General features: G+C 47.0%; 1 protein-coding gene and 1 long non-coding RNA gene across 3 annotated transcripts in view; one reads left to right on the forward strand and one right to left on the reverse strand.

Moving 5' to 3' along the window:
* Positions 1–24,725, reverse strand: part of adcy5 (adenylate cyclase 5) — a 531,201-nt gene that overhangs the window by 159,702 nt on the left and 346,774 nt on the right. The window contains exon 6 of the mRNA XM_070875264.1: positions 13,509–13,667. Within this exon, the coding sequence (XP_070731365.1) occupies positions 13,509–13,667 (159 nt within the window). The remainder of the gene's footprint in view (positions 1–13,508; positions 13,668–24,725) is intronic.
* Positions 1–24,725, forward strand: part of LOC139259689 (uncharacterized) — a 180,907-nt gene that overhangs the window by 72,876 nt on the left and 83,306 nt on the right. The window lies entirely within an intron of this gene.

Raw genomic sequence — 24,725 nt, forward strand, 5'->3', positions numbered from 1 at the left:
GTTAATATCTTTTGCTGTGTATACCATACAAGTTATGTATAATGATTATTTTGTTATGATTACTTCTTTATTAAGGAGAGAGATGTGTAACAGAGCTCCACCTAGTGAACTACTGATGTAATGCAACTACTGATGTAATAACAATAATAGGTCATGTGGCAAAGTCACATGATGACAGTTTTTGCAAAGGAGCCATCTTGTAGGGTGTGTGCTTGAGTAGCTGTATAAAATAGCACACCGCCCGCCAGTCAAGGTGATGGATCGGGCCCTGGGAGTCCAAGGGACCTGTATGTTAATGAGGCCCTGCTGTTAAGATGCTCCACAGAGCTGCTTTCGGGCTCACGTTTTAAAATAGGGGAAACTCTCTCACTCTCTTCCCAGGAAAGGTGGGAGGAGTGGATCAGTGAACAGCCATCAGGAGCTGAGGCAGGCAGATGGAGCGCATGAGAGAGAGATTGTAAGAGAGAGAGAGAGAGTGTGTGAGAGACAGAGTGAGAGGCACAGAGAGAGTGAGAGATGCAGAGAGAGTGTGAGAAACACAGAATGAGAGACAGAGTGTGAGAGACAGAGAGAGTGTGAGAGACAGAGTGTGTGAGAGAGGGAGTGTGTGGGAGAGAGAGAGAGTGTGTGAGAGAGAGAATATGAGAGAGAGTGTGTGAGAGACAGAGTGTGTGAGAAACAGAGAGAGAGAGATAGAGAGAGTGCGAGAAACAGAGAGAGTGCAAGAGACACAGAGTGAGAGACATAGAATGAGACAGAGAGTGTGAGAGAGTGTGTGAGAGAGTGTGAGAGACAGAGTGTGAGAGATACAGAGAGAGTGTGAGAGACAGAGTGTGTGTGAAACAGAGAGCGAGAGATACAGAGAGAGTGCGAGAGACAGAGAGAGTGTGAGAGAGAGTGAGAGACGAGTGTCAGAGATACAGAGAGAGTGTGAGAGACAGAGAAAGTGTGTGAGAGATAGAGAGTGTGTGAGACAGAGTGTGAGAGACAGAGTGAGAGAGACAGAGAGAATGTGAGAGACACAGAGTGAGAGACGAGTGTCAGAGATATAGAGAGAGTGTGAGACAGAGAAAGTGTGTGAGAGACAGAGAGAGAGTGTGAGACAGTGTGTGAGAGATACAGAGAGAGTGTGAGAGACAGAGAGAGTGTGTGAGAGACAGAGTGTGAGAGACAGAGAATGTGTGTGTAAGAGAGAGTGTGTGAAAGAGAGTGTGAGAGAGAGTGTGTGAGAGACAGAGAGAGTGTGAGAGACAGAGAGAGTGTGAGAGACAGAGACTGTGAGAGAAAGAGAGAGAGAATGTGAGAGACAGACAGAGGCAGAGAGAAAGTGAGAGAGAACGTGAGAAGAGAGAGTGTGAGAGACAGAGAGTGTGTGAGTCAGAGAGTGAGAGAATGTGAGAGCCAGAGAGTGTGACAGATTGTGAGAGATAGTGTGAGAGAGACAGAGAGAGTATGAGAGATAGAGTATGAGAGAGACAAAAAGAGACAGAGTGTGTGTGAGAGAGAGTGTGAGAGACAGAGAGAGTGTGAGAGAGAGAGTGAGAGACAGACAGAGAGAGTGAGAGACATACAGAGGCAGAGAGAGAGTGAGAGAGAGTGTGAGAGATTGTAAGTGAGAATGTGAGAGACAGAACAAGTGTGAGAGAGTGTAAGAGAGAAAGAATGTGAGAGACAGAGGGGTGAGAAACAGAGCATGTGAGACAGAGAGTGTGAGAGAGACAGAGAGTGTGTGAGAGACAGAGTGAGAGAGAGTGAAAGATGGAGAGAGTGTATGAGACAGAGAGTGTGAGAGACTGTGATATATTCACAGAGCACAGCACACACAGCTTCTAACATGGCAGGCAGCTCTGTCGGAGGCCTCTGGAACATGTCTGGTTTTGTTTAATTATTAACTCTGTAGTTGCAGTACACAATATGTCCACATCCACAGTGTGGAGCTACAAACATTACAAGCTTACAGACATTACACTTCTCCCTCCTTAATGAAGAAGTTATTATAACAACATAGCTTGCATGTTTATACATAACACAGGATATAGACTTTTTTTTCATATTTATAAATTTAACTTAACTACTTGTTTTCTGTTTCAAAGAGGATACCTTTGCTCTCAAACAGAACCTTCCAAATATGTTGTCGAATTCACACTCATTTAAGGCTCAGCCTGAGGAACGTTTTCCTCCATGAAATTTCCTTGATTGTCATTTGAACTCACTCTAACTTCAGGCTGTTTGTTTTCCTGACTTGGACTCAGACTTACATTCTGATTTTCTCTTGGATTTGTTTCCAGTGCATTAGATTAGGATTTGCTACTGATACATCAAAACTATCTGAGTCAGAAATAATTGAATCATTCCCAGCTTCAACTCCTTCCATGTCTGTAGGTAAAATATGATCAATATGAACAAACCTAACCTGTCCATTATTAAACATCTTGACCAAATATGTGCGAGGATCACATATCTTCACCACTCTTCCTGGTAACCACTTTAACCATTTATGGTGATGGTTCTTCACTCTCACCTTCTGGTTTAATTTCACACTACCTCTATCATGATTCTCTTTCTGTCTTAATTGTGTCTCTTCCAAGGACTGTGCCAAATTTGGCTTTAACAACGAGAATCTGGTTCATGGCAGTCTTTTGAGAAACAACTCTGCTGGTGTTCTACCAGTAGTTGTATGAGGAGTATTACGATATATAATTAGAAAATTAGCCAATTTGTGATCCAATGTCAATTGTCGTTTCTTTGGATTTGGATCTAACATTTGTTTTATAAGGGCACGTTTTACAATTTGTACAGTGCGCTCTGCTGCACCATTCGAAGCAGGATGGTATGGTGGAACCTTGGTATGTTTCACACCATTTTTGCTTGTGAACTGTGCAAATTCTTCTGAACGAAATTGTGGTCCATTATCCGAAACAGTTTCTTCTGGGAGGCCAAATGAAGAAAAAAATCTTCGTAAAATGTCCAATGTTTTACTTGTGATTTTCCACATTGGAAACACCTCAACCCACTTCAAATGGCTATCAATCACAATGAACAATTGTTGTCCTTCTAACTCAGCAAAATCAATATGTAGCCTTTGCCACACCCTGGGAGGCCATTTCCATGGCTGTAATGGTACTGGTGGTGGTTGCTTGCTTACCGATTGACATGTCGTACATTGACTCACGATGTACTCTATATCTTTATCAAGACCTGGCCACCATAAATAACTGCATGCAAAACTCTTGGTTAAGCACATTCCCAGGTGCTGGTCATAGAGGTCTCCTAATAATTTGGACCTGAATTTATTTGGCATAACCACTTTTGCACCCCACATGATACAATCTTTATCGACTGACAATTCATTCCTTTGAATGAAGAATGGATGAATATCTTTGTCTGTTACCTGGTTTGGCCATCCATTTGCAATATACTCATACACCTTTGACATCACTGGGTCACGTTTGGTTGCTCTACCAATCTCTTCAGCTGTGACTGGCAATTCATCAATGTATGAAAAATAAAACACTTCTTCCCTATCGGGTGTAACTTGTGATGGGGAAGGCAATCTAGACATTGCATCAGCATTTCTGTGATCAGCTGATCATCTGTTTTCAATATCATATGTATATGCTGACAAAATCAAAGCCCATCTCTGCATTCGGGCTGCAGCTAATGTTGGATGGAGGATTGCTGTTAGGGGCTTATGGTCTGTAATGATGGTAAAAGTACGACCATACAAGTATTTATGGAATTTCTTGACCCCAAAAATTAATGCCAAAGCTTCCCTTTCAATTTGCGCATAATTACTCTCACTGGCACTGAGAGTGCGTGAAGCAAAAGCAATTGGTCTCTCCTCCCCACTACTTGATACATGAGAGATCACTGCCCCAACTCCATACGGAGAGGCAACACATGCTAGCTTAATCTCCTTAGATATGTCATAGTGAACTAACATGGTGCTCTCTACCAATTTGCTTTTACACTCCTTGAATGCTGTATCGCATTCTTTTGACCACTTCCAATGGACCTGTTTTTTCAATAGTTCATTCAGTGGATGTAATACTGTAGCCAAATTTGGTAGGAACTTCCCATAATAGTTCAAAAGACCCAAAAATGATCGAAGTTCAGTGACATTCCTGGGAATGGGTGCATTTCTGATCGCATCCAGTTTTCCCATGGTTGGATGTAAACCATCTTTGTCTACTCTGTACCCTAAGTACTCCATTGAATTTTTAAATAACTCACACTTGCGAGCAGACACTCGTACTCTGTGCTTCTCTAGCCGTTTGAAGACTTCATTCAATATGTTATTATGGATTTGCCTATTTGGTGCTGAAATTAATATGTCATCCAAATAACATAATACCCCTTCAATACCTTGCAAAATCTGGTTCATCACCCCTTGGAATATGGCAGGGGCAGAAGACACTCTAAACGGTAGCCTATTAAATTGATATAGGCCTAGATGAGTATTTATAGTCAAACATGACTTGGACTCCTCATCTAGTTCAAGCTGTAAGTAGGCATTCGTAAGATCCAGTTTTGAGAAGATCTGACCACCTGTCAGTGTTGTGAACAAATCTTCTATATTCGGCAATTACCCTCTAGAACCTGGTTTACGGTTACTTTATAATCACTACACAATCTTACCTTCCCATCGGACTTAGGTACAACAACAATTGGTGTAGCCCAATAACATCGATCAATCTTACAAATAATGTTCTTAGTCTCTTGTGTTTTGAGTTCTTGTTCAACATTCTCCTTGAGTGCATATGGTACGGAATGTGGCTTGTAGTAAACCGATCTAGCGTCCTTCTGTACCCTGACACCTTGAAGCCTTGGATCGGACTGCCTGTTTCGCAGAACACCTTTGGATACTTCTTGATAACATCATCGGTTGATGCAAATCTTGTTTCAACACAAAAAATCTCACTCTAATCCAACTTCAGTTATCTCAACCAATTTCTTCCTGGTAAGGCAGGCTTGTTCCTTTTCACTACTGTTAGAGGCAAGTTCTGAAATTGATCCTTGTATTTCACTGGTACGACCTACCACAGAAATTTTCTCTCCCGAGTAGCCTTGCAGCTCCATCTTGGATTTCTCCAATGGGAAATCCCGCAATTTGTTGCGGTATAGCAACTCCGGTACTACACTTACGGATGCACCCATGTCGAATTCCATTGGTATCTTGAATCCCGCAACCTCTATGTGGATTTTGATACTTTCTGAATCGCTGTCCATTAACCTCGTGCTCCTGATGACGTGTAACTCTAACATCTCCATGTCCTGTTGTTGTTATTCCATGCTATGTAGTCTCTGGGGATTTCTACTCATAGCTTTGAACGCTGGACTCGTGGCTTTGAAAACTGGTTTACCCTTCAGTCGGCATGCATTCGCAAGATGCCCAGTCTTTCTGCAGAAGAAACACTCTGCCTTTACGTATGGACAAACTTTGAGCAATGTGTTGTCCCAGGCACCTATAGCACGACTTCGACGCTCTGTTAGAATTTCCAGTTTCTGAGACTTTGGGCCCCCACCACCTTTTACTTTGAATCTGCAGGTGATTTACCTCGGTTGACTGATGACCGTAATCATTATTTAATTCTCAGGAATATTGTTCGGCCATGCCCATCGACCTCGCTGTCTGACAAGCAATCTCAAAAGTCAAGTCATCCGTCGTCAATAACTTCCTTCTGATCGCATCATTTTTCACCCCACAAACAAAACAATCCCGCAATACTCGGTTTTGAAATTTTCCGAAATTTCAGTGAACAGATAGCTTTTTTAATGCTACAATGTAATCACTGATAATTTCATCAGACCTTTGATTCCGTATCCCGAAACGATAGCTTTCAGCAATTTCTAATGGTTTGGGGTTATAGTACTGCTCCAGCTTCGTTAAAATCTCTTTAAGCGTTGTGTCCTTTGGCTCGTCAGGCACAAGCAGATTTATCAGTATTTCATACAATGCCGGTCCAGCCTTCGATAAGAAAATTGTTCTCTTACATTCCAATATCGCCTGATTCTGGACTGCATTGTCTGGAACTTCGATTATGTTATTTGCAGTGAAATACATTTCTAGCCGATCCACATACACTTCCCAGTCGTGTCTTTATTCACCCAAATGTCCCATTGCATCTGTGGGTGCTGCCATTTTAATTTCTAGCTGTTCACACAGTGTGCTGTATTTTACCTCGGATTTTGTAGCTTTTTCCAAAGGCAGAGAAGCTCCCAAAGTCTCTCTGTCGGCTGGCTGAATCCTTCAACAAAATTTCAGCTTTAAATTATCCGAAAAATCCCATCTTGCCGCCAAATGTGATATATTCACAGAGCACAGCACACACAGCTTCTAATATGGCAGGCAGCTCTGTCGGAAGCCTCCGGAACATGCCTGGTTCTGTTTAATTATTAACTCTGTAGTTGCAGTACACAAAACGTCCACATCCACAGTGTGGAGCTACAAACATTACAAGCTTATAGACATTACAGAGACAGAGCGTGTGAGAGACAGAGAGTGTCGAGAGTGTGAGAGACAGAGTGTGTGGAGAGTGTGAGGGACCGAGAGTGTGTGAGAGAGAGAGAGTGTGAGAAACAGAGAGTGTGACAGCGTGTGAAACAGAGAGTGCGTGAGCTGTGCTCTGCCCCCTTCCTAACCCCTGGGATGAAGAAGCCCCCATGAGCTGCCCCCAGCACTCTGCCAGCTGTATCAGCAGACTGATCCTGGGCTATTCCTAGTCTGTACGTCTCAGTACAGCTTGGTCCTGCTATTAAGCAGAAGCACGAGCAAATAAAAAAAGGAACAAAATGCTAATTTCAGCGTCTGGGAGCTGGGGGCCAGTGAAATGATATCTTGTGATGTGGCAATAATGCCATTGGTTCCTTTATGTAACTGTAATCTAAACCCTTTCTATAATGCTGGGACTGGCAGCACAGAGCTACTGCTGTGTTACAGGAAGCGCACGCAGATAACTGTTGTGTTCCTAACACAGATGAGACTGCACACAGGGAGGTTAAAGTAACAGTGACCTCAGTCTTTATTAAGACACTCCAGAGTGAGGAACAGGCCTTAGGGGCCGGCTTATATACAGTGCTCCCAAGGGATGCTGGGATCCCTTGGGACTTCAGGGGATGCGCTCCCTGGTGGTGGAACATGGGAGTGCATGCTTTACAGATACACAACATCACTGCCCCCCAAAGTCAAAGTGAAAACTATTTACAAGGTGAGGCGGTCGGGAGCCTTTCTTTCCCTGGTGGACCGCCTCGGTACAAATGTCTGTTCTGGTGTGTTGGCTGTGCCCTCGCTGGGCTGGCGTGTTGTTGGCCCTGCAGGGCTGCGAGGTGAGCCTGGCCTTGCTGGGCTGTTGGGCATGATGGGTTTGATTTCCTGGTCCGGCGTGGTGTCGTTGATCCTTTGGGTGTGTGTTGTGGGCTCGAAAAAGGTGGTGTCTGCTGTGGGTTGTTCAGGGCAGTCTGTGAACCGCAGCCTCGTTTGGTTCAGGTGCTTTCTGCAAATTTGTCCATTGTCTAGTTTGACTACAAAACACCCCATTCCCTTCTTTAGCTATCACCCGTGCCCGCGATCCACTTGGGACCATGTCCATAGTTTAGCACATACACAGGATAATTCAGATCAATTTCCCGTGACACAGGGGCGCGACCATCGTTTACATTTTGTTGCTGCCACCTGCTCTCTACCTGATCATGCAGGTTGGGGTGAACCAACGAGAGTCTGGTTTTAAGTGTCCTTTTCATGAGTAGCTCAGCCGGGGGCACCTCTGTGAGCCAGTGGGGTCTCGTGTAGCTGAGCAGTACTCGGGTCAGACGGGTTTGGAGTGAGCCTTCTGTGACTCGTTTAAGGCTCTGTTTGATTGTTTGTACTGCCCGCTCTGCCTGCCCATTGGAGGCTGGTTTAAACGGGGCCGAGGTGACATGTTTGATCCCATTGCGGGTCATGAATTCTTTAAATTCGGCACTGGTGAAACATAACCCGTTGTCACTGACCAGTATGTCAGGCAGGCCGTGGGTGGCAAACATGGCCCTCAGGCTTTCAATGGTGGCGGTGGCGGTGCTTCCCGACATTATTTCACATTCAATCCATTTTGAAAAAGCATCCACCACCACCAGGAACATTTTACCGAGAAACGGGCCCGCATAGTCGACATGGATCCTTGACCATGGTCTGGAGGGCCAGGACCACAAACTTAGTGGTGCTTCTCTGGGCGCGTTGCTCAGCTGAGCACACACGCTGCATTGCCGTACACAGGACTCTAAGTCAGAGTCGATACCGGGCCACCACATGTGGGATCTGGCTATCGCTTTCATCATTACTATACCCGTGTGCTGTGGAGATCCGAGATGAACGTCTCCCTGCCCTTTTTGGGTAGCACTACGCGGTTACTACACAACAGGCAGTCTGCCTGAATGGATAGCCCGTCCTTTCGCCGCTGGAACGGCTTGATTGGCTCTTGCATTTAAACGGGGATGCTGGCCCAGCTCCCATGCAGTACACAGTTTTTTTACTAGGGACAGCAGAGGATCTTGGCTGGTCCTAATCTAGCGGGCCGTGACAGGTGATTTATCATTTTCAAACGCTTCCATGACCATCAACAAGTCTGCGGGCTGCGCCACCATTAACAAGTTTGCAGGCTGCGCCATTTCCACCCCCGTGGTGGGCAATGGTAGCCGACTGAGAGCAGCCGCACAATTCTCAGTGCCTGGCCTGTGGCGGATGGTATAGTTATACGCTGATAGCGCGAGTGCCCACCTTTGTATGCGGGCTGAGGCATTAGTATTTATCCCCTTGTTTCCAGCTCAAATTTGAGGCCAAACAAGTACTGACGCTAATGCCTCTTTCTCAATTATGCTGTTGGCCCTCTTGGCCTTAGGCAAGCTCCTGGAAGCATAGGCGACAGGTTGCAACTTACCCGCAACGTTAGCTTGTTGTAATACACACCGACTCCGTACGACGACGCATCACATGCTAGCACAAGTCTTTTACACGAGTTATACAGTACAAGCAGCTTGTTAGAGCATAAAATGTTTATGGCTTTCTCAAAAGCAATTACTTGTTTTTTTCCCCACAACCAGTTCTCACCTTTATGCAATAACACATGTAGGGGCTCTAAGAGGGTGCTTAACCCCGGTAGGTAGTTACCAAAATAGTTGAGGAGCCCCAGGAACGACCGCAGCTGCGTGACGTTCTGTGGTCTGGACGCGTTCTGACAGCCTCTGCCTTGGCGTCTGTGGGCCGAATGCCGTTCGCAGCGATCTTTCTCCCCAAAAACTCCACTTCTGTTGCCATGAAAACGCATTTCGACCTCTTCAGCCGCAGCCCTACACGATCCAGTCACTGGAGGACCTCCTCCAAGTTTTGTAGGTGCTCGACGGTGTCCCGACCCATGACTAATATGTCATCCTGAAAAACTACCGTGCGTGGTACTGATGTGAGTAGGCTCTCCATGTTTCTCTGGAAGATCGCTGCAGCCGACCGAATTCCAAACGGGCATCTGTTGTAGATGAACAGTCCCTTGTGCATGTTGATGCAGGGGAGGCCCTTCGAAGACTCCTCCAGCTCCTGCGTCATGTAGGCCAAAGTCAGGTCGAGCTTGGTGAACGTCTTGCCTCCTGCCAGCGTCGCAAATATGTCATCTGCCTTAGGTAGCGGGTATTGGTCCTGTAGCGAGAAACGATTAATAGTTACTTTATAATCGCCGCAAATCCTGACCGTGCCATCACTTTTGAGTAATGGAACAATCGGGCTGGCCCATTCGCTGAATTCCACTGTGGAGATGATGCCCTCGCGTTGCAGCCTGTCCAGCTCGATTTCCACTCTCTCCCTCATCATGTGAGGTACCGCTTGCGCCTTGTGGTGAATGGGTCGTGCCTCTGGGACCAAGTGGATCCGCACCTTCACCCCAGAAAATTTTCCAATGCCTGGCTCAAAAAGGAAGGAAATTTGTTAAGAACCTGGGTACATGAGGCCTCATCGACATGTGATGGCGCTCGGATGTCATCCCAGTTCCAGCAGATTTTACCCAGCCAGCTCCTTCCAAGCAGTGTGGGGCCATCGCCCGGGACAATCCAGAGTGGCAGTTCGTGCACCGTGCCCTCGTAGGTGACCTTGACCATGGTGCTGCCCAGGCCAGTGATAAGCTCTTTGGTGTATGTTCTCAGTTTCGTGTGGATGGAGCTCAGGGCTGGTCTGAATGCCTTATTGCACAACAGACTCTCAAACATCTTTTTACTCATGGTGGATTGGCTAGCGCCAGTGTCCAGTTCCATGGCTATGGGTAAGCCATTCAATTTTACATTGAGCATTATAGGTGAACATTTCATCGAAAACGTGTGCACTCCGTGTACTTCAGCATCTGCCTCCTCTCTCTGAGGCTCGAAATTGCTTTGGTCCACCATGGACTGATCTTCCTCTGCCACGTGGTGGTTAGCAGGTTTTGCAGAGCTTGCAGCTCGTTTGCAAGCTCGTTGGAGGTGCCCCATTGTGCCACAGCTGTTGCAAACATACCCTTTGAAGGGGCTTGAATCGGCTGAATGGAAGCCTCCACAACGCCAACAAGGTGTGAATTGCCTTGCATTCATCCTTTGTTGGGGACTCTTGAGTCATCTGGGTCACCTGAGGCCTGCTGGTAGTTGCAGACTCGTGGTTTCTGCCCTGTACATTTCTGCTTATAAACACAGTTCCAGTTAATTTATGAACATTGTTAGCACTTGTGTGCTGAGACATTTGTTTGGTGTTATCACTGGTGGACATAAACGCCTATGCTATCGCAATGGCCTCACTGAGGGTCGGTGTCTCGACAGTCAAAAGTTTTCGTAGGATGGTCTCATGGCCAATGCCCAGTACAAAAAAGTCTCTGAGCATTTGCTCCAGGTAGCCATCAAACTCACATTGTCCTGCAAGTCGCCTTAGCTCGGCGACGTAGCTCGCCACTTCCTGACCTTCAGATCGCTGGCACGTGTAGAACCGATACCTCGCCATCAGCACGCTCTCCCTCAGGTTAAGATGCTCCCGAACCAGTGTTCACAGCTCCTCATACGTCTTATCTGTGGGTTTCACCGGAGCCAGAAGATTCTTCATGAGGCTGTAGGTCGGTGCCCCGCAGACCGTGAGGAGGACCGCTCTCCTTTTTGCAGCGCTTCCTTCTCCGTCCAGCTCGTTGGCTACAAAGTACTGGTCTAGCCATTCGACATAAGCTTCCCAGCCCTCACCCTCCGAGAACTTCTCCAGGATGCCCACAGTTTGCTGCATCTTTGCGTTGGATTCGTGTTCTCGTTGCCAGTTGTTGTGTTGCTAACACAGATGAGACTGCACACAGGGAGGTTAAAGTAACAGTGACCTCAGTCTTTATTAAGACACTCCAGAGCGAGTAACAGGCCTTCTGGGCTGGCTTATATACAGTGCTCCCAAGGGATGCTGGGATACCTTGGACTTCAGGGGATGCGCTCCCTTGTGGCGGAACATGGGAGTGCATGCTTTACAGATACAAAACAATAACCTGTAACCACAGATACTTTTACACTCACTCCAGCCTCGCTGCTTAATGAAGTGAGAGATTATTCAAAGGTTCAGTGCATGAATATTGCTTTGCAGTGCAAAATAACCAGGGCACTCGAACAAGCTGGTTAACCCATTCCTCTCCAGCGTCATGCACCCTCCACCCTGCGCCCCCACCCCGTAGCCCCCCCTCCCCCCCATGCCACTGCCTCCCCCCCACACATTGCCACTCCTTATCTTCAGACTTTGGACGGGATTTCCTGAGCACCTGAGCACTTCTTGACAGCTTGGCGAATTGGCCAATAGTTGGAATGTTTTTTGTGTAACTTTGGGCAGCTTATGGTCTTTTTTTGTTCCTGGCATGTGGGTGTCGCCGGCAAGGCCAGCATTTATTGTCCATCCCTAATTGCCCTTGAGAAGGTGGTGGTGAGCCGCCTTCTTGAACCACTACAGTCCGTGTGGTGAAGGTACTCCCACACTGCTCTCATGGAGACGTGAAACCGAGGCCCTCTCTGCTATCTCAGGTGAACATAAAAGATCCCACGGTACTATGTCGAAGAAGGGCAGGGGGAGTTCTCCCTAGGGTCCCGGGCCAATATTTATCCCTCAATCAACATCACTAGAAAAACAGATTATCTAGTCTTTATCACATTGCTGTTTGTGGGAACTTGTTGTGCGCAAATTGGCTGCCTCGTTTCCTACATTACAACAGTGACTGCACTCCAAAAAGTACTTCAGTGGCTGTAAAGCGCTTTGGGTCGTGAAAGTCGCTATATAAATGCAAGTCTTTCTTTGTTTTTGACTTGTACTGTCGGACAGCCGAGTGGGATTAACATACACAGCAGCGGCATGGTCAGGTGTAAACCAGTTTTGGTTTGATATCTTTAAGGGGGGATATACTTGCATTGGAGGCAGTTCACAGAAGGTTCACGAGGTTGATTCCTGAGAAGAAGGGGTTGTCTTAAGAAGAAAGGTTGAGCAAGTTGGGCCTCTACTCATTGGAGTTTAGAAGACTGAGAGGCGATCTTATCGAAACGTATAAGATACTGAGGGGGGCTGGACAGGGTAGATGCAGAGAGGATGTTTCCCCTCGTGGGGGAATCTAGCACTGGGGACCATAGTTTCAGAATAAGGGATTGCCCATTTAAAACGGAGATGAGGAGGAATTTCTTCTCTCAGAGGGTCATGAATCTTTGGCATTCTGTGCCCCAGAGAGCTGTGGAGGCTGGGTCAGTGAATATATTTAAGGTGGAGATAGACAGATTTTTGAACAATAAGGGAGTCAGGGGTTATGGGGAGCGGGCAGGGAAGTGGAGCTGAGCCCATGATCAGATCAGCCATGATCGTAGTGAATGGCGGAGCAGGCTCGAGGGGCCAGGTGGCCGAATCCTGCTCCTGTTTCTTATGTTCTTGTAGTTTGCTTGAACCACCCGGAACCATCGGCACGCTTGCAGCGGTTTAAGAACATAAGAAATAGGAACAGGAATAGGCCATACGGCCCCTCGAGCCTGCCCCACTATTTAATAAGATCATGGCTGATCCGATCATGGACTCAGCTCCACTTCCCTGCCCGCACCCCATAGCCCCTTATCTCCTTCTCGGTTAAGAAACTGTCTATCTCTGTCTTAAATTTATTCAATGACCCAGCTTCCACAGCTCTCTGAGGCAGCAAATTCCACAGATTTACAACCCTCTGAGAGAAGAAATTCCTCCTCATCTCAGTTTTAAATGGGCGGCCCCTTATTTTAAGATTATGTCCCCTAGTTCTAGTTTCCCCCATCAGTGGAAACATCCTCTCTACATCCACCTTGTCAAGCCCCCTCATAATTGCAACTGACATCTTACGGTAATAGGAAATTACCAGATAGCGGTGGCTGTATGGGATAGGTGGGGGTTATGGGAGGGTGGGGGCGGCGTGCGGTGCACTGGGCTGCGGACGGTACAGCCATTCGGCCCATTTACACGGGCGTTGCCATCCCCTCGGTCCCAGACGGAGCGATGTAACTCTTACCCGGCCTTGCCTCCTGCTTCCATGTGATTGGCCAAGGTGACGTCGTTTGACCAGACGTCGAACTGCCACTTGCGGAGTCCCAGCACCCCGCAGTGCACTCGCCCACTGTGAATGCCCACCCGCATGTTCACGTTCACCCCCGTCACCTCTCGCACCAGCCTGCAGGGGGCAGAAGCACAAAGGATCACAAATGATGCGTCACATTCACACTTCCCACATTGTTGCTTCGGACGGCTGACATATTCAGATCACGGTCACCCTTTGGGTGTTATTTTTTATTTTCAAAAGTCCGAGCCCTTGCGAAGTTCAATTTTTCTGGAGGTAAAGGAAAAACAACAAAGAGATCAGAACTAAAGAAAGATGTGCCTTTAAAAAGCACCATTCACTACCTCAGGACGGCCCAAAGCGCTTTACAGACAGTTTTGTTTTTTTAAAAGTCTGGTCGCCTGCTGCAATGTCGGAAATGGGGCAGCCAATTTTCCTAACCAATAAGGGAATAAGGGGTTATGGGCAGGGGATCAGCCATGATCGTATTAAATGGCGGAGCAGGCTCGAGGGGCCGTATGGCCTACTCCTATTTCTTATGTTCTCGTGTTCTTGCGCACAGCAAGTTCCCTCAGTGTGTCAGTCGTGACTCACTTGCCTCTGAGTCAGAGGTTGTGGGTTCAAATGGCACTATTTTGAAGAAGAGCAGGGGAGTCACCCGGTGTCCTGGCCAATATTTATCCCCCAATCAAGTCTCACTCCAGGGACTTGAGCACATAAATCTAGGCTGACATTCCCAGTGCAGTGCTGAGGGAGTGCTTCACTGTCAGAGGTGCCACCTTTCGGATGGGACGTTTAAACCGAGGCCCCGTCTGCCCTCTCAGGTGGGTGTAAAAGATCTCATGGCACTATTTTGAAGCAGAGCAGCAGAGTTCCTCGGTGTCCTGGCCAATATTTGTCCCTCAATCAAAATAACAAAAACATACTATCTGGTTGTTGTTGCTATTTGTGGGTAACAAGTTAGCTGCCGTGTTACCCACATCACAACAGTGACTGCAGTCCAAAAGTACTTCATTTGCTGCAAAGTGTTTTGCGACGTCCGGTGGTTGTGAAAGGCGTTATATAAATGCAAGTCTTTCTTTCATTCATGTATGGCTTGAGAGCCTGATAGGCCTCAGCTTGTTGTGCATTACGTGTTCCTATAATCTAGGACCAGTTTGCGATCATGAGTGCAAGCGAGGGAAAGACAGCGAGGAGACAACGACCACTGGGGTAATGAACCTGTGGGGACTGCTGAAGTACTTTATTTATCGACGCATAGAGGAGCTCCTTTACTGATTCATAGAAACATAGAAACATAGAAAATAGGTGCAGGAGCAGGCCATTCAGCCCTTCTAGCCTGCACCGCCATTCAATGAGTTCATGGCTGAACATGAAACTTCAGTACCCCATGTAACTGTGACCACCAGCGAGTGAGACAAACAAACTGGTTGGCTCGAACAAGAACTTTGCAATGAGAATCGGCTACATGCGAAAAATTATAAATCTTAATTATTAATAACGTCAGCAAAGTGATGTAGGGAGGTTCATAAGGTTCGACTACATAATGGACCTGACAGCAGTATTAGTCATCAACCCAGGTCACCCTAATTGTGTGTGTTAAGGCACAAAAGTTAACTCCTCTCCACGAATTACAGTATCATTGTTTAGCAGTTAAAAGAACCATTTAAGTCGTAGTTAAATGCACTTAAGGACACTCTTTCCCACTCCAATTTCCTCCCCCCTCTTTTCAAGCCATACAAACATAAAGTGAAACACACTAACATTGAAACAGGATTCTGATAGGGCTTGACAGGAATTTCTTCACTCAGAGGGCTGTGAATCTTTGGAATTCTCTACCCCAGAGGGCTGTGGATGCTTAATCGTTGAGTATATTCAAGACAGAAATTGATAGATTTTTGGACTCTAATGGAATCAAGGGATATGGGGATAGTGCAGGGAAGTGGAGTTGAGGTCGAAGATCAGCCATGATCTTATTAAATGGCGGAGCAGGCTCGAGGGGCTGTATGGCCTACTCCTGCTCCTAATTCTTATGTTCTTACATGAACAATGACGGATGGGTAAAGACCCTCTGGATTGTCCAGCCTGTCCCACAGAATTGTAGCACCTTGTGTACCACAGTAGATACACTCCCCACCCCACCCAAAACTGGATTAGAAGCACAGAATCATAGACTATCACAGCACATATGGAGGCCATTCGGCCCATCAAGTCTGCTCCAGCTCTTTCGACGACGATGCTTACTAATTTTATCTTGAATAATGGTTTCTAAAGGCTGGACTTGCCACTCCTGCCCGCCTCGGTATTCACGCCAGAGGGGCGGCAATGGCGGTGGTGGCTGAGCTCTTCTGGGCAGGCGGCGAGCTTCCAGTGCCCCGCCGGGGTTTCTGGGGCCGGTCTCGGCGGGAGGTGCGGAGCATTACCACCCGGAAGCAGCGAGCTGGTTGCGACACCAGCTCGATTGTTGAGTCCCGCCCGACCCGTAGCGCCCCGCAGCGCCCCCTGCTGGGACCGCCTGTGGGCGCGGGTGTTCCGAGCGGGAGCGGCTGCAGTGAGGTTAGTAAGGTCCACCTCAGGTAAGTGTGATTAGTTATTCTTTTATTGTTTTATGCGATTTATGTTGTGATGGTGTAGGTTATGTATTGGGAATGTTTTTGGTGTATTTTTCCAGGGTGTTTTTCTCTCTCCCCAGACCTCTCTCAGAGCGCTCCCAGACCGGCTGTTTATCTCGGGATTTTCGCTTGCTCAGCCGGCCTAGCGCCCTGAGGGAGGTGTACAAGGCCTCCCTTAGCGCTCTGCCCCACACTCAGGGTCCAGCTGCCCAATTTTGCTGGCTGAGGCACAAACTTTTCCAGGTGGTATCAGGACCGGCCCGGCATCATTAACGCCCCGAAATTCTACAGGCCGAAAATTCAGCCTGTATTGCTCCGCGGTTGCTCAGTTTATCTTCGACAGAGCTGTTACGTCGGATCTTGGCTGTCCCACGGACTCCAAGCTCCCTCTAGCACCTCACGCACGTGGCCTGTTGATCAGGCGTGAGCCCAGGCAGACTATTCAACTGTGAGAAGTATCAGGGCTCAGCTTATCACCAACAACCCCCACCCCCCCCCACACACTGTCCCTACACCCCTGACATTTGCACAAGGGTCACTCTGTCAGCAGTGGTACCCTCGCCAATTTGGGCCATCCCTAGCCTAGTGGCCTGCTCAGCGATTCCTGGGAATGGGGCCAGCTAACTCATTGTGGACCCGGGGTCAAACCTGGGAATTTCCCAGGATCTATATGGCCCAGTTTCACAAGGGGCAGAAGACTCACAAAAACTCAGCCACCCAGTGGGAAGACACGGTAATGTGTAGAGAAAACTGCAGAACAGCAATTGGTGCTGATTCCGGAGATGAGGGGGTTGACTTATGAGGATAGGTTGAGTAGGTTGGGCCTATACTCATTGGAGTGCAGAAGAATGAGAGGTGATCTTATTGAAACTTATAAGATAATGAGAGGGCTCGACGAGGTGGATGCAGAGAGGATGTTTCCACTCATAGGGGAAACTAAAACTAGAGGACATAGTCTTAGAATAAGGGGCCGCCCATTTAAAACTGAGATGAGGAGAAATTTCTTCTCTCAGAGGGTTGTAAATCTGTGGCATTCTCTGCCCCAGAGAGCTGTGGGGGCTGGGTCATTGAATATATTTAAGGCAGAGATAGACAGATTTTTGAGCATTAAGGGAGCAAAGGGTTATGGGGAGCGGGCAGGGAAGTGGAGCTGAGTCCATGATCAGATCAGCCATGATCTTATTGAATGGCAGAGCAGGCTCGAGGGGCCAAATGGCCGACTTCTGCTCCTATTTCTTTTGTTTCTTATGTTCTTATGTAAAAGAATTAGTGGATAAATGACTGGGATCTGATGGCCCTTATCATGGGCTGCTGAAGGAAGTCAGAGAGGAGATAGTAGAGGCTTTGACTGCAATTCTTTAATCCTCCTTAAATACCCAAATTGTGCCATAGGGCTGCAGGGTAGCCAAGGTATCATCTCGAGATACAGAGCAATGTGGTTCAATTAGTATCACGCCAGTTGTGGGTAAACTTTTTCGGATCCATCATTTGATGGATGAACAGATAGATCTTGTAGTTCAAAGTGTCAGTCGTGGCTCAGGGAGCACTCTTTCCACTGAGTCAGGAGGTTGTGGATTCAAGTCCCACTCCAGAGACATCAGCACAAAATCTAGGCTGACACTCCTGTAGGTATGTACCTGTGAGTATGCTCACAGGTTTTTGTAGAGCTGTTGAGTTGGGAGTGGTTTAGCCAGTCACATGATGTTCACCAGACTCAATAAAACCCCAGCCAGTTGGGTTCGGGGGATCCACGATGGGGCAGCCTGGTGGATGAACTGGTAATGTGTAGTCTGATTGTTAAACCTTGGCTAATAAACCAACACGTTCTTAATAGCAATGTGTTGCTATGAATTCTTAAGCAAAGAACCCATGGGGCAAATACATTACACACTCCAGTGCAGTGCTGAGGGAGTGCTGCATTGTCGGAGGTGCCGTCTTTCAGATGAGACTTTAAACCGAGGCCCCCGTCTGCTCTCTCGGGTGGAGGTGAAAGATCCCATGGCCGCGATTTCAAAGAAGAGCAGGGAGAGTTCTCCATGGTTTGTGGGCCAACGAGGTACCCTCAACAAACATCACCAAAACAGATTATCTGGTCATTATCACATTGCTGTTTGTGGGAGCTTGCTGTGCGCAAATTGGCTGTCGCGCTTCCCACATTACAACAACGACTAGACTTCAAGAGGACCTTGTTCTGTAGTTAACCCCTTGTAACCTGTATTACACTACCACCAGAGGGCCCATCTGTTGGAGTCCCAAGGGATCCCAGCATCCCTTGGGAGCACGGTATATAAGCAGGCCACCCACGAGGTACCTGCACTCTGGAGTCTCATTAAAGGAGCTAAGGTCACACTTGCTCATTGTACACAGTACTCAGTTTCATCCTTTATTATGAACGCATAAGACCTAGTTGGCTGAAACGTGCTTTGGGACATCCTAACGTTGTGAAAAGCCCTTTATATATAAATGCAAGTCTTTCTTTCTTTAAATTGTCCCATGTAGTGCTGCAGAATTACTATGAGGAATTAACACACAGCATACGCCGTCAAGCTGGCCTTTTTAGATGTTCTGAGTTAAATCCGTACAATATACTCCCCCGCATCTGAAAGCATTCCACAGCCCTATTAAATGCCGAAATGAAAGTTTAATGACTCCTTATACAGTTTTAAGATGACATTAGTCCTGCTGGATGACATTCTCCTCAACTTCAATGTTTCTTATCTTGGCGGCGATGGGTAGAGAGGCAGGTCATGTTTTATTGGGCCAAAAATTGCGGGCGAAGGCTTCCTGCGGGCAGATGCCTCCGACCAGAATTTTTGTTACGAAAGTACCTGGTGGTCCGGGAGGAACGAATACTTCGGCTCTGAGGCCGAGGTGCGCAGCCCAGTGCAGAGGCCCACGTATCCCGGGAGCGTAAGGGTTTCCTGGGATCACATGGGCCTGGACCACCAATCACAATGTAATATTTTCATTCACAGTAAGGGCAGCTCCGAGCTCCGAGCTCCCATTGCTCTCAATGAGAACACCCCTAAAAACAAAAAAAAAACGCACACATAAATAAAAAGAATACTTTTTTTTTTAAGTAATAGAAACTAAATTACATAAGAACATAAGAACATAAGAAATAGGAGCAGGAGTAGGCCATATGGCCCCTCGAGCCTGCTCCACCATTCAATACGATCATGGCTGATCCGATCATGGACTCAGGTCCACTTCCCTGCCCGCTCCCCATAACCCCTTATTCCCTTATCGGTTAAGAAGTCCATCTCTGACTTAAATTTATTCAATGTCCCGGTTTCCACAGCTCTCTGAGGCAGCGAATTCCATAGATTTACAACCCTCTGAGAGAAGAAATTCCTCCTCATCTCAGTTTTAAATGGGCAGCCCTTTATTCTAAGATTATGCCTCTTAGTTCTAGTCTCCCCCATCAGTGGAAACATCCTCTCTGCATCCACCTTGTCGAGCCCCCTCATAATCTTATACCTTGCGATAAGATCACCTCTCATTCTTTTGAATTCCAATGAGTAGAGGCCCAACCTACGCAACCTTTCCTCATAAGTCAACCCCCTCATCCCCGGAATCAACCTAGTTTAATAAAAAAAAGATTTGGGGGAAATTTAAAAAAAAATGTTTTAATATGTTAAACATAAACTTACCTTCACGGGCAAGGTTTTTAATATAAAAATAAGTAATATAATTTATTTTTTCTATCGTTTAAATCTTACACTGTGTAGTCTGATTGTTAAACCTTTGTTAATAAACCAACTAGTTCTTAATAGCAACGTTTTGCTATGAATTCTTAAGCAAAGAACCCATGAAGCAAATACATTACAATTCCAGTGCAGCGCTGAGAGAGTACTACACTGTCAGAAGAGTTACTAGGCGTGAGAGTTTGAAGGACATTCGCTGGGCGGGAGTTTAGCAAATAGCCCAACTCTCCGCCCGCGAAGGCCCTTTTCCCGGGGAGGCATGCGATCTGTCGAAGGAAACGTTGACAGATCGCCAGTGTCCTGTCCAATATTTATCCCTCATTTATCTTTGGAATTCTCTACCCCAGAGGGCTGTTGATTGCTCAGTCAGTGAGTATACTCAAGGCCGAGATCGATAGATTTTCGGGCACTAATGGAACCAAGGGTTATGGGAAAGTGGAGTTGAGGTCGAAGATCAGCCATGATCTTATTGAACAGTGGAGCGGGCTGGAGGAGCCGAATGGCCCACTCCTGCTCCTATTTCTTATTTTCTTATGTTCTCAACCATCATCAATATTTGGAAGAAGAGCAGGGGAGTTCTCCCCAGTGTCCTGGCCAATATTTATCCCTCAACCAGCAGCGCTAAAATATATTATCCGGTCATTACCACATTGCTGTTTGGTGGGAGCTTGCTGTGCGCAAGTTGGCTGCCGCGATTCCTACATTACAACAGTGACTACACTTCAAAAATACTTAGCTGGCTGTAAGTCGCTTTGGGACATCCTGAGGTCGTGAAAGGCGCTATATAAATGCAAGTGCTTTCTTTTATAATGAAGCTTCGATAACGAGTAGCCTTTAGTGCCAATCTCCCAAAGATTTCCTGCTCCCAGCATCTATGTATTTTATTCACCACATTAGCCATATAGAATCGTACAGCACAGCAGGAGGCTATTCGGCCTATCGTATCCGTGCTGGCTCTCTGAAAGAGTGATCCAATTGGTCCCACTCCCCCCTGCTCTTTCCCCATAGCCCTGCACAGTTTTCCTTTCCAGGTATATATCCAATTGTCTGTTGAAAGTTACCATTGTATATGTTTGCAGCACACTTCCAGTCAGTACATTCTCGATCATAACTATTAGTAAAATCAGTTATCTTTGTTTGCCCTCTGGTTCCTTTGTCAAGTATCTTAAGGGGGGATATACTTGCATTGGAGGCTGATCAGAGGAGGTTCACTCGGTTGATTCCGGAGTTGAGGGGGTTGAAGGTAGGTTGAGCAGGTTGGGCCTGTGCACATTGGAGTTCAGAAGAATGAGAGGTGATCTTATCGAAACTTATAAGATAATGAGGGGGACAAGGTGGGTGCAGAGAGGATATTTCTACTCGTAGGGGAAACTAAAACTAGGGGGACATAGTCTCAAAATAAGGGTCTGCCCATTTAAAACTGAGATGAGGAGAAATTTCTTCTCTCAGAGGGTTGTAAATCTGTGGAATTCTCTGCCCCAGAGAGCTGTGGAGGCCGGGTCATTGAATATATTTAAGGCGGAGATAGACAGATTTTTGAGCGATAAGGGAGTAAAGGGTTATGGGGAGCGGGCAGGGAAGTGGAGCTGAGTCCATGATCAGATCAGCCATGATCTTATTGAATGGTGGAGCAGGCTCGAGGGGCCAAATGGCCTACTCCTGCTCCTATTTCTTATGTTCTTATGTTCTTATCTTAAATCTGTGTCCTCTGATTACTGACCTTCCTGCCAGTGGAAACCCTTTGAGTGAAGAAATGTCATCCTATCTACTCTATCATAAGAACATAAAAAATAGGAGCAGGATAGGCCCTTCGAGCCTGCTCTGCCATTCAATAAGATCATGGCTGATCTTCTACCTCAACTCCACTTTCCTGCCTTATCTCCATATCCCTTGACTCCCTTAATATCCAAAAATCTATTGATCTCTGTCTTGAATATACTCAATGACTGAGCCTCCACAGCCCACCTGGGTAGAAAATGCTAAAGATTCACCACCCTCTGAGTGAAGAAATTTCTCCTCATCTCTGTCCTAAATGGCCGACCCCTTATTCTGAGGCTGTGACTCCTGGTTCTAGACCCCCCAGCCAGGGGAAATATCCTCCATGCATCTACCCTGTAAGAATTTTAATAAAATCACCTCTCATTCTTCTGAGTTCTAGGCAATATACGTCTGGGCTACTCAATTTCTCCTCATAGGACAATCCACCATCGCAGGAATCAGTCTGGTGAACCTTGGTTGCACTCCTTTTAATGCAAGTATATCCTTCCTTAGGTAAGGAGACCAAAACTGTGCACAATACTCTGATGTGGTCCCACCAAAGCCCCATATAATTGCAGTAAGACTTTAACCCCTCATAATTTTGAACATCTTTATTAAATTTCTCCTAAAACCTTCTCTGCTCTAAAGGAGAACAATCCCAGTCTCTCCAAGTAAGTGAAACCCCCTCACCCTAATGCTGCTGACCAAAACTAGGCCTCATCCCTACTGGTACTTCTTTAATGAATAAAGAGCCTGTCCAACCTATATAAACCGACTGACCGCGTTGCCATGGTGACCAGATCCAACCTGGCCTCATTCCCAATTAGCTGAGCAATCCATCAAAATAAATCCAGTGTAAGCAGCCTGCAGTCTAACCTGCATCCTGAGTGGCACATTAACCCCCAGTTTGCACTACTTCCGAAGGACAGATTCCAATGTGTGACTAAAGAAGAATGGGAGATAATCAATGGAGTCAGGCAATGAGAATGAAGCGTACAATATTTTTAAGGGGCTTGAAAGAGAGGCTGTTTCCCCTGGCTGGGGAGTCTGGAACCAGGAGTCACAGTCTCAAAATAAGGGGTCGGCCATTTAGGACTGAGCTGAGGAGAAATTTCTTCACTCAGAGTTTTGATTCTTTGGAATTCTCTACTTCAGAGAACTCCAGCTGATATTTTCCCTCACCTGCCTCCTCTTTCTCCCTCCCTCCTCCTATTCCCCCATTTCCCCAATCCTCTCTCCCCGTCTCTCCTCCACTGCCCCCTTCCTCCCTCCCTGTCTTGTATCTTACATTATTATATATAACTGTATCCTAACATGCTATACATGACTGTAATAAGATATGACCTGTAACCACCAGCATACCTTACCACCAGGGGTGCACTTGCAAGAGACAGGTATATAAGGGCAGGTCTCAGGCAAGTGCAGCATTCCAGAGCGGTGAAATAAAGGTGCAGGTCCAGAGTGATCTTGACTTCACTACATGCCTCGTGTGAATCTGTACTGAGGGGACAGGACTTTACACTCCCCATCTCCCTAACTCCTCCTCCTCCCCTCTCCCTCCTCTCCTCTCACCTCCCCCATTCCCCCTTCCTCACCCTTCGTCTCCCATTCCCTTCCTCTCCCCCTCCCTTCGCCTCGTCTCCTGCCTCTCCCCCTTCTCCCCTTACCTCGCACTTCCCCTCCCCCTCTCCTCACCCCGTCACCTATCCCCCTCCCCCTTCCTCTCACCCTTCCTCCACCTTCTCCTCTCCCCTCCCTTTCCTCCTCCCTTCTCCCCTTCCCTTCTCCTCTTCCCCTCCCTCGCCCTACCTCTCCTCTTCCTCTCCCTCCCCTCTCACTCTCTCTCCCTCTCTCCTCCTTCCTCTCTCTCTCCCACCCCGCTCTCTCCCCTCTCCCCTCTCCCCTACCTCCTCTCCCCCATCCTCCTCCCCTGTACAGAGGCCAACTTGCAGTGCCCCCTAGTGGCAACCTGGTTGATAACTCTGCACAGACCAGGGTTTAACCTGGGACTTTCTGCCCTTCCTGCCTGGGTACTACAGTGGATGGAGCGTTCATCAGCCGAGCCTTCAGGGGAAACCCAGGCAAACAGAGCTGGCCACCAACTGTGCCATTTATAACACTTGTGGTGAGCACTCAGCATTAAATAAATTTTGCTGAGTTCTTTTGCAAATTTTTGAAGCTCAAGAAAGTAATATGACATTCTACCTGCGGAGGTACTATTTTAATTTTATTTCCACTGGTATTTCCCCAGAGGAACGTTAGTAAAATATTAGTTTAACTGTGAGCAAAGATAGGCCACATCTTGAAGCGGAAGGTGGAATGGCATTTCTGTATCTCAATATCAAATGATCAAGGGGATTTCTCTTGGTATTAATTAAAGGCTATGGAGAAAACACCTTTTAAGAACGATATCTGACAATTGCAATTTGCTAATTGATTTGGATGAGATCTTGATTCCTGAGGTGTGGGGGTTGTCTTATGAGGAAAGGTTGAGCAGGTTGGGCCTGTACTCATTGGAGTTTCGAACAGTGAGAGATGATCTTATTGCAATGTATAAGATTCTGAGGGGGCTTGACAGGGTAGATGCAGAGAGGATGTTTCCCCCTCGTGAGGGAATCTAGAACTAGGGGACATAGTTTCAGAATAAGGAGTCACCCAATCAAAATGGAGGGTTGTAAATCTGTGGAATTCTCTGCCCCAGAGAGCTGTGGAAGCCGGGTCATTGAATATATTTAAGGTGGAGATAAGACAGATTTTTGAACGACAGGGGAGTCGTGGGTTATGGGGAGTGGGAAGGGAAGTGGAGCTGAGGCCACAATCAGATCAGCCACGATCTTATTGAGTGGCGGAACAGGCTCGAGGGGCCGAAAGGCCTACTCCTGCTCCTATTTCTTATGTTCTTATGTTGCTAATTTGAACCCGACCCAAAACACTGGGAGAGCAAGGACTATGAGGGCAATCTCATTCACCGTCTATTCTCTCGCTCTTTTAATGCCTCTCGTTAACGTGAAGCCGCGGAACCCTCTGATCATAAGTGTAATAAAGCTCCGCCTAGTGGACTACTGCTCCACCTAGTGGAGTACTGTAGTAATGCA

The sequence above is a fragment of the Pristiophorus japonicus genome, chromosome 3 (assembly GCF_044704955.1).
Source record: "Pristiophorus japonicus isolate sPriJap1 chromosome 3, sPriJap1.hap1, whole genome shotgun sequence".
NCBI classification, from domain to species: Eukaryota; Metazoa; Chordata; class Chondrichthyes; family Pristiophoridae; genus Pristiophorus; species Pristiophorus japonicus.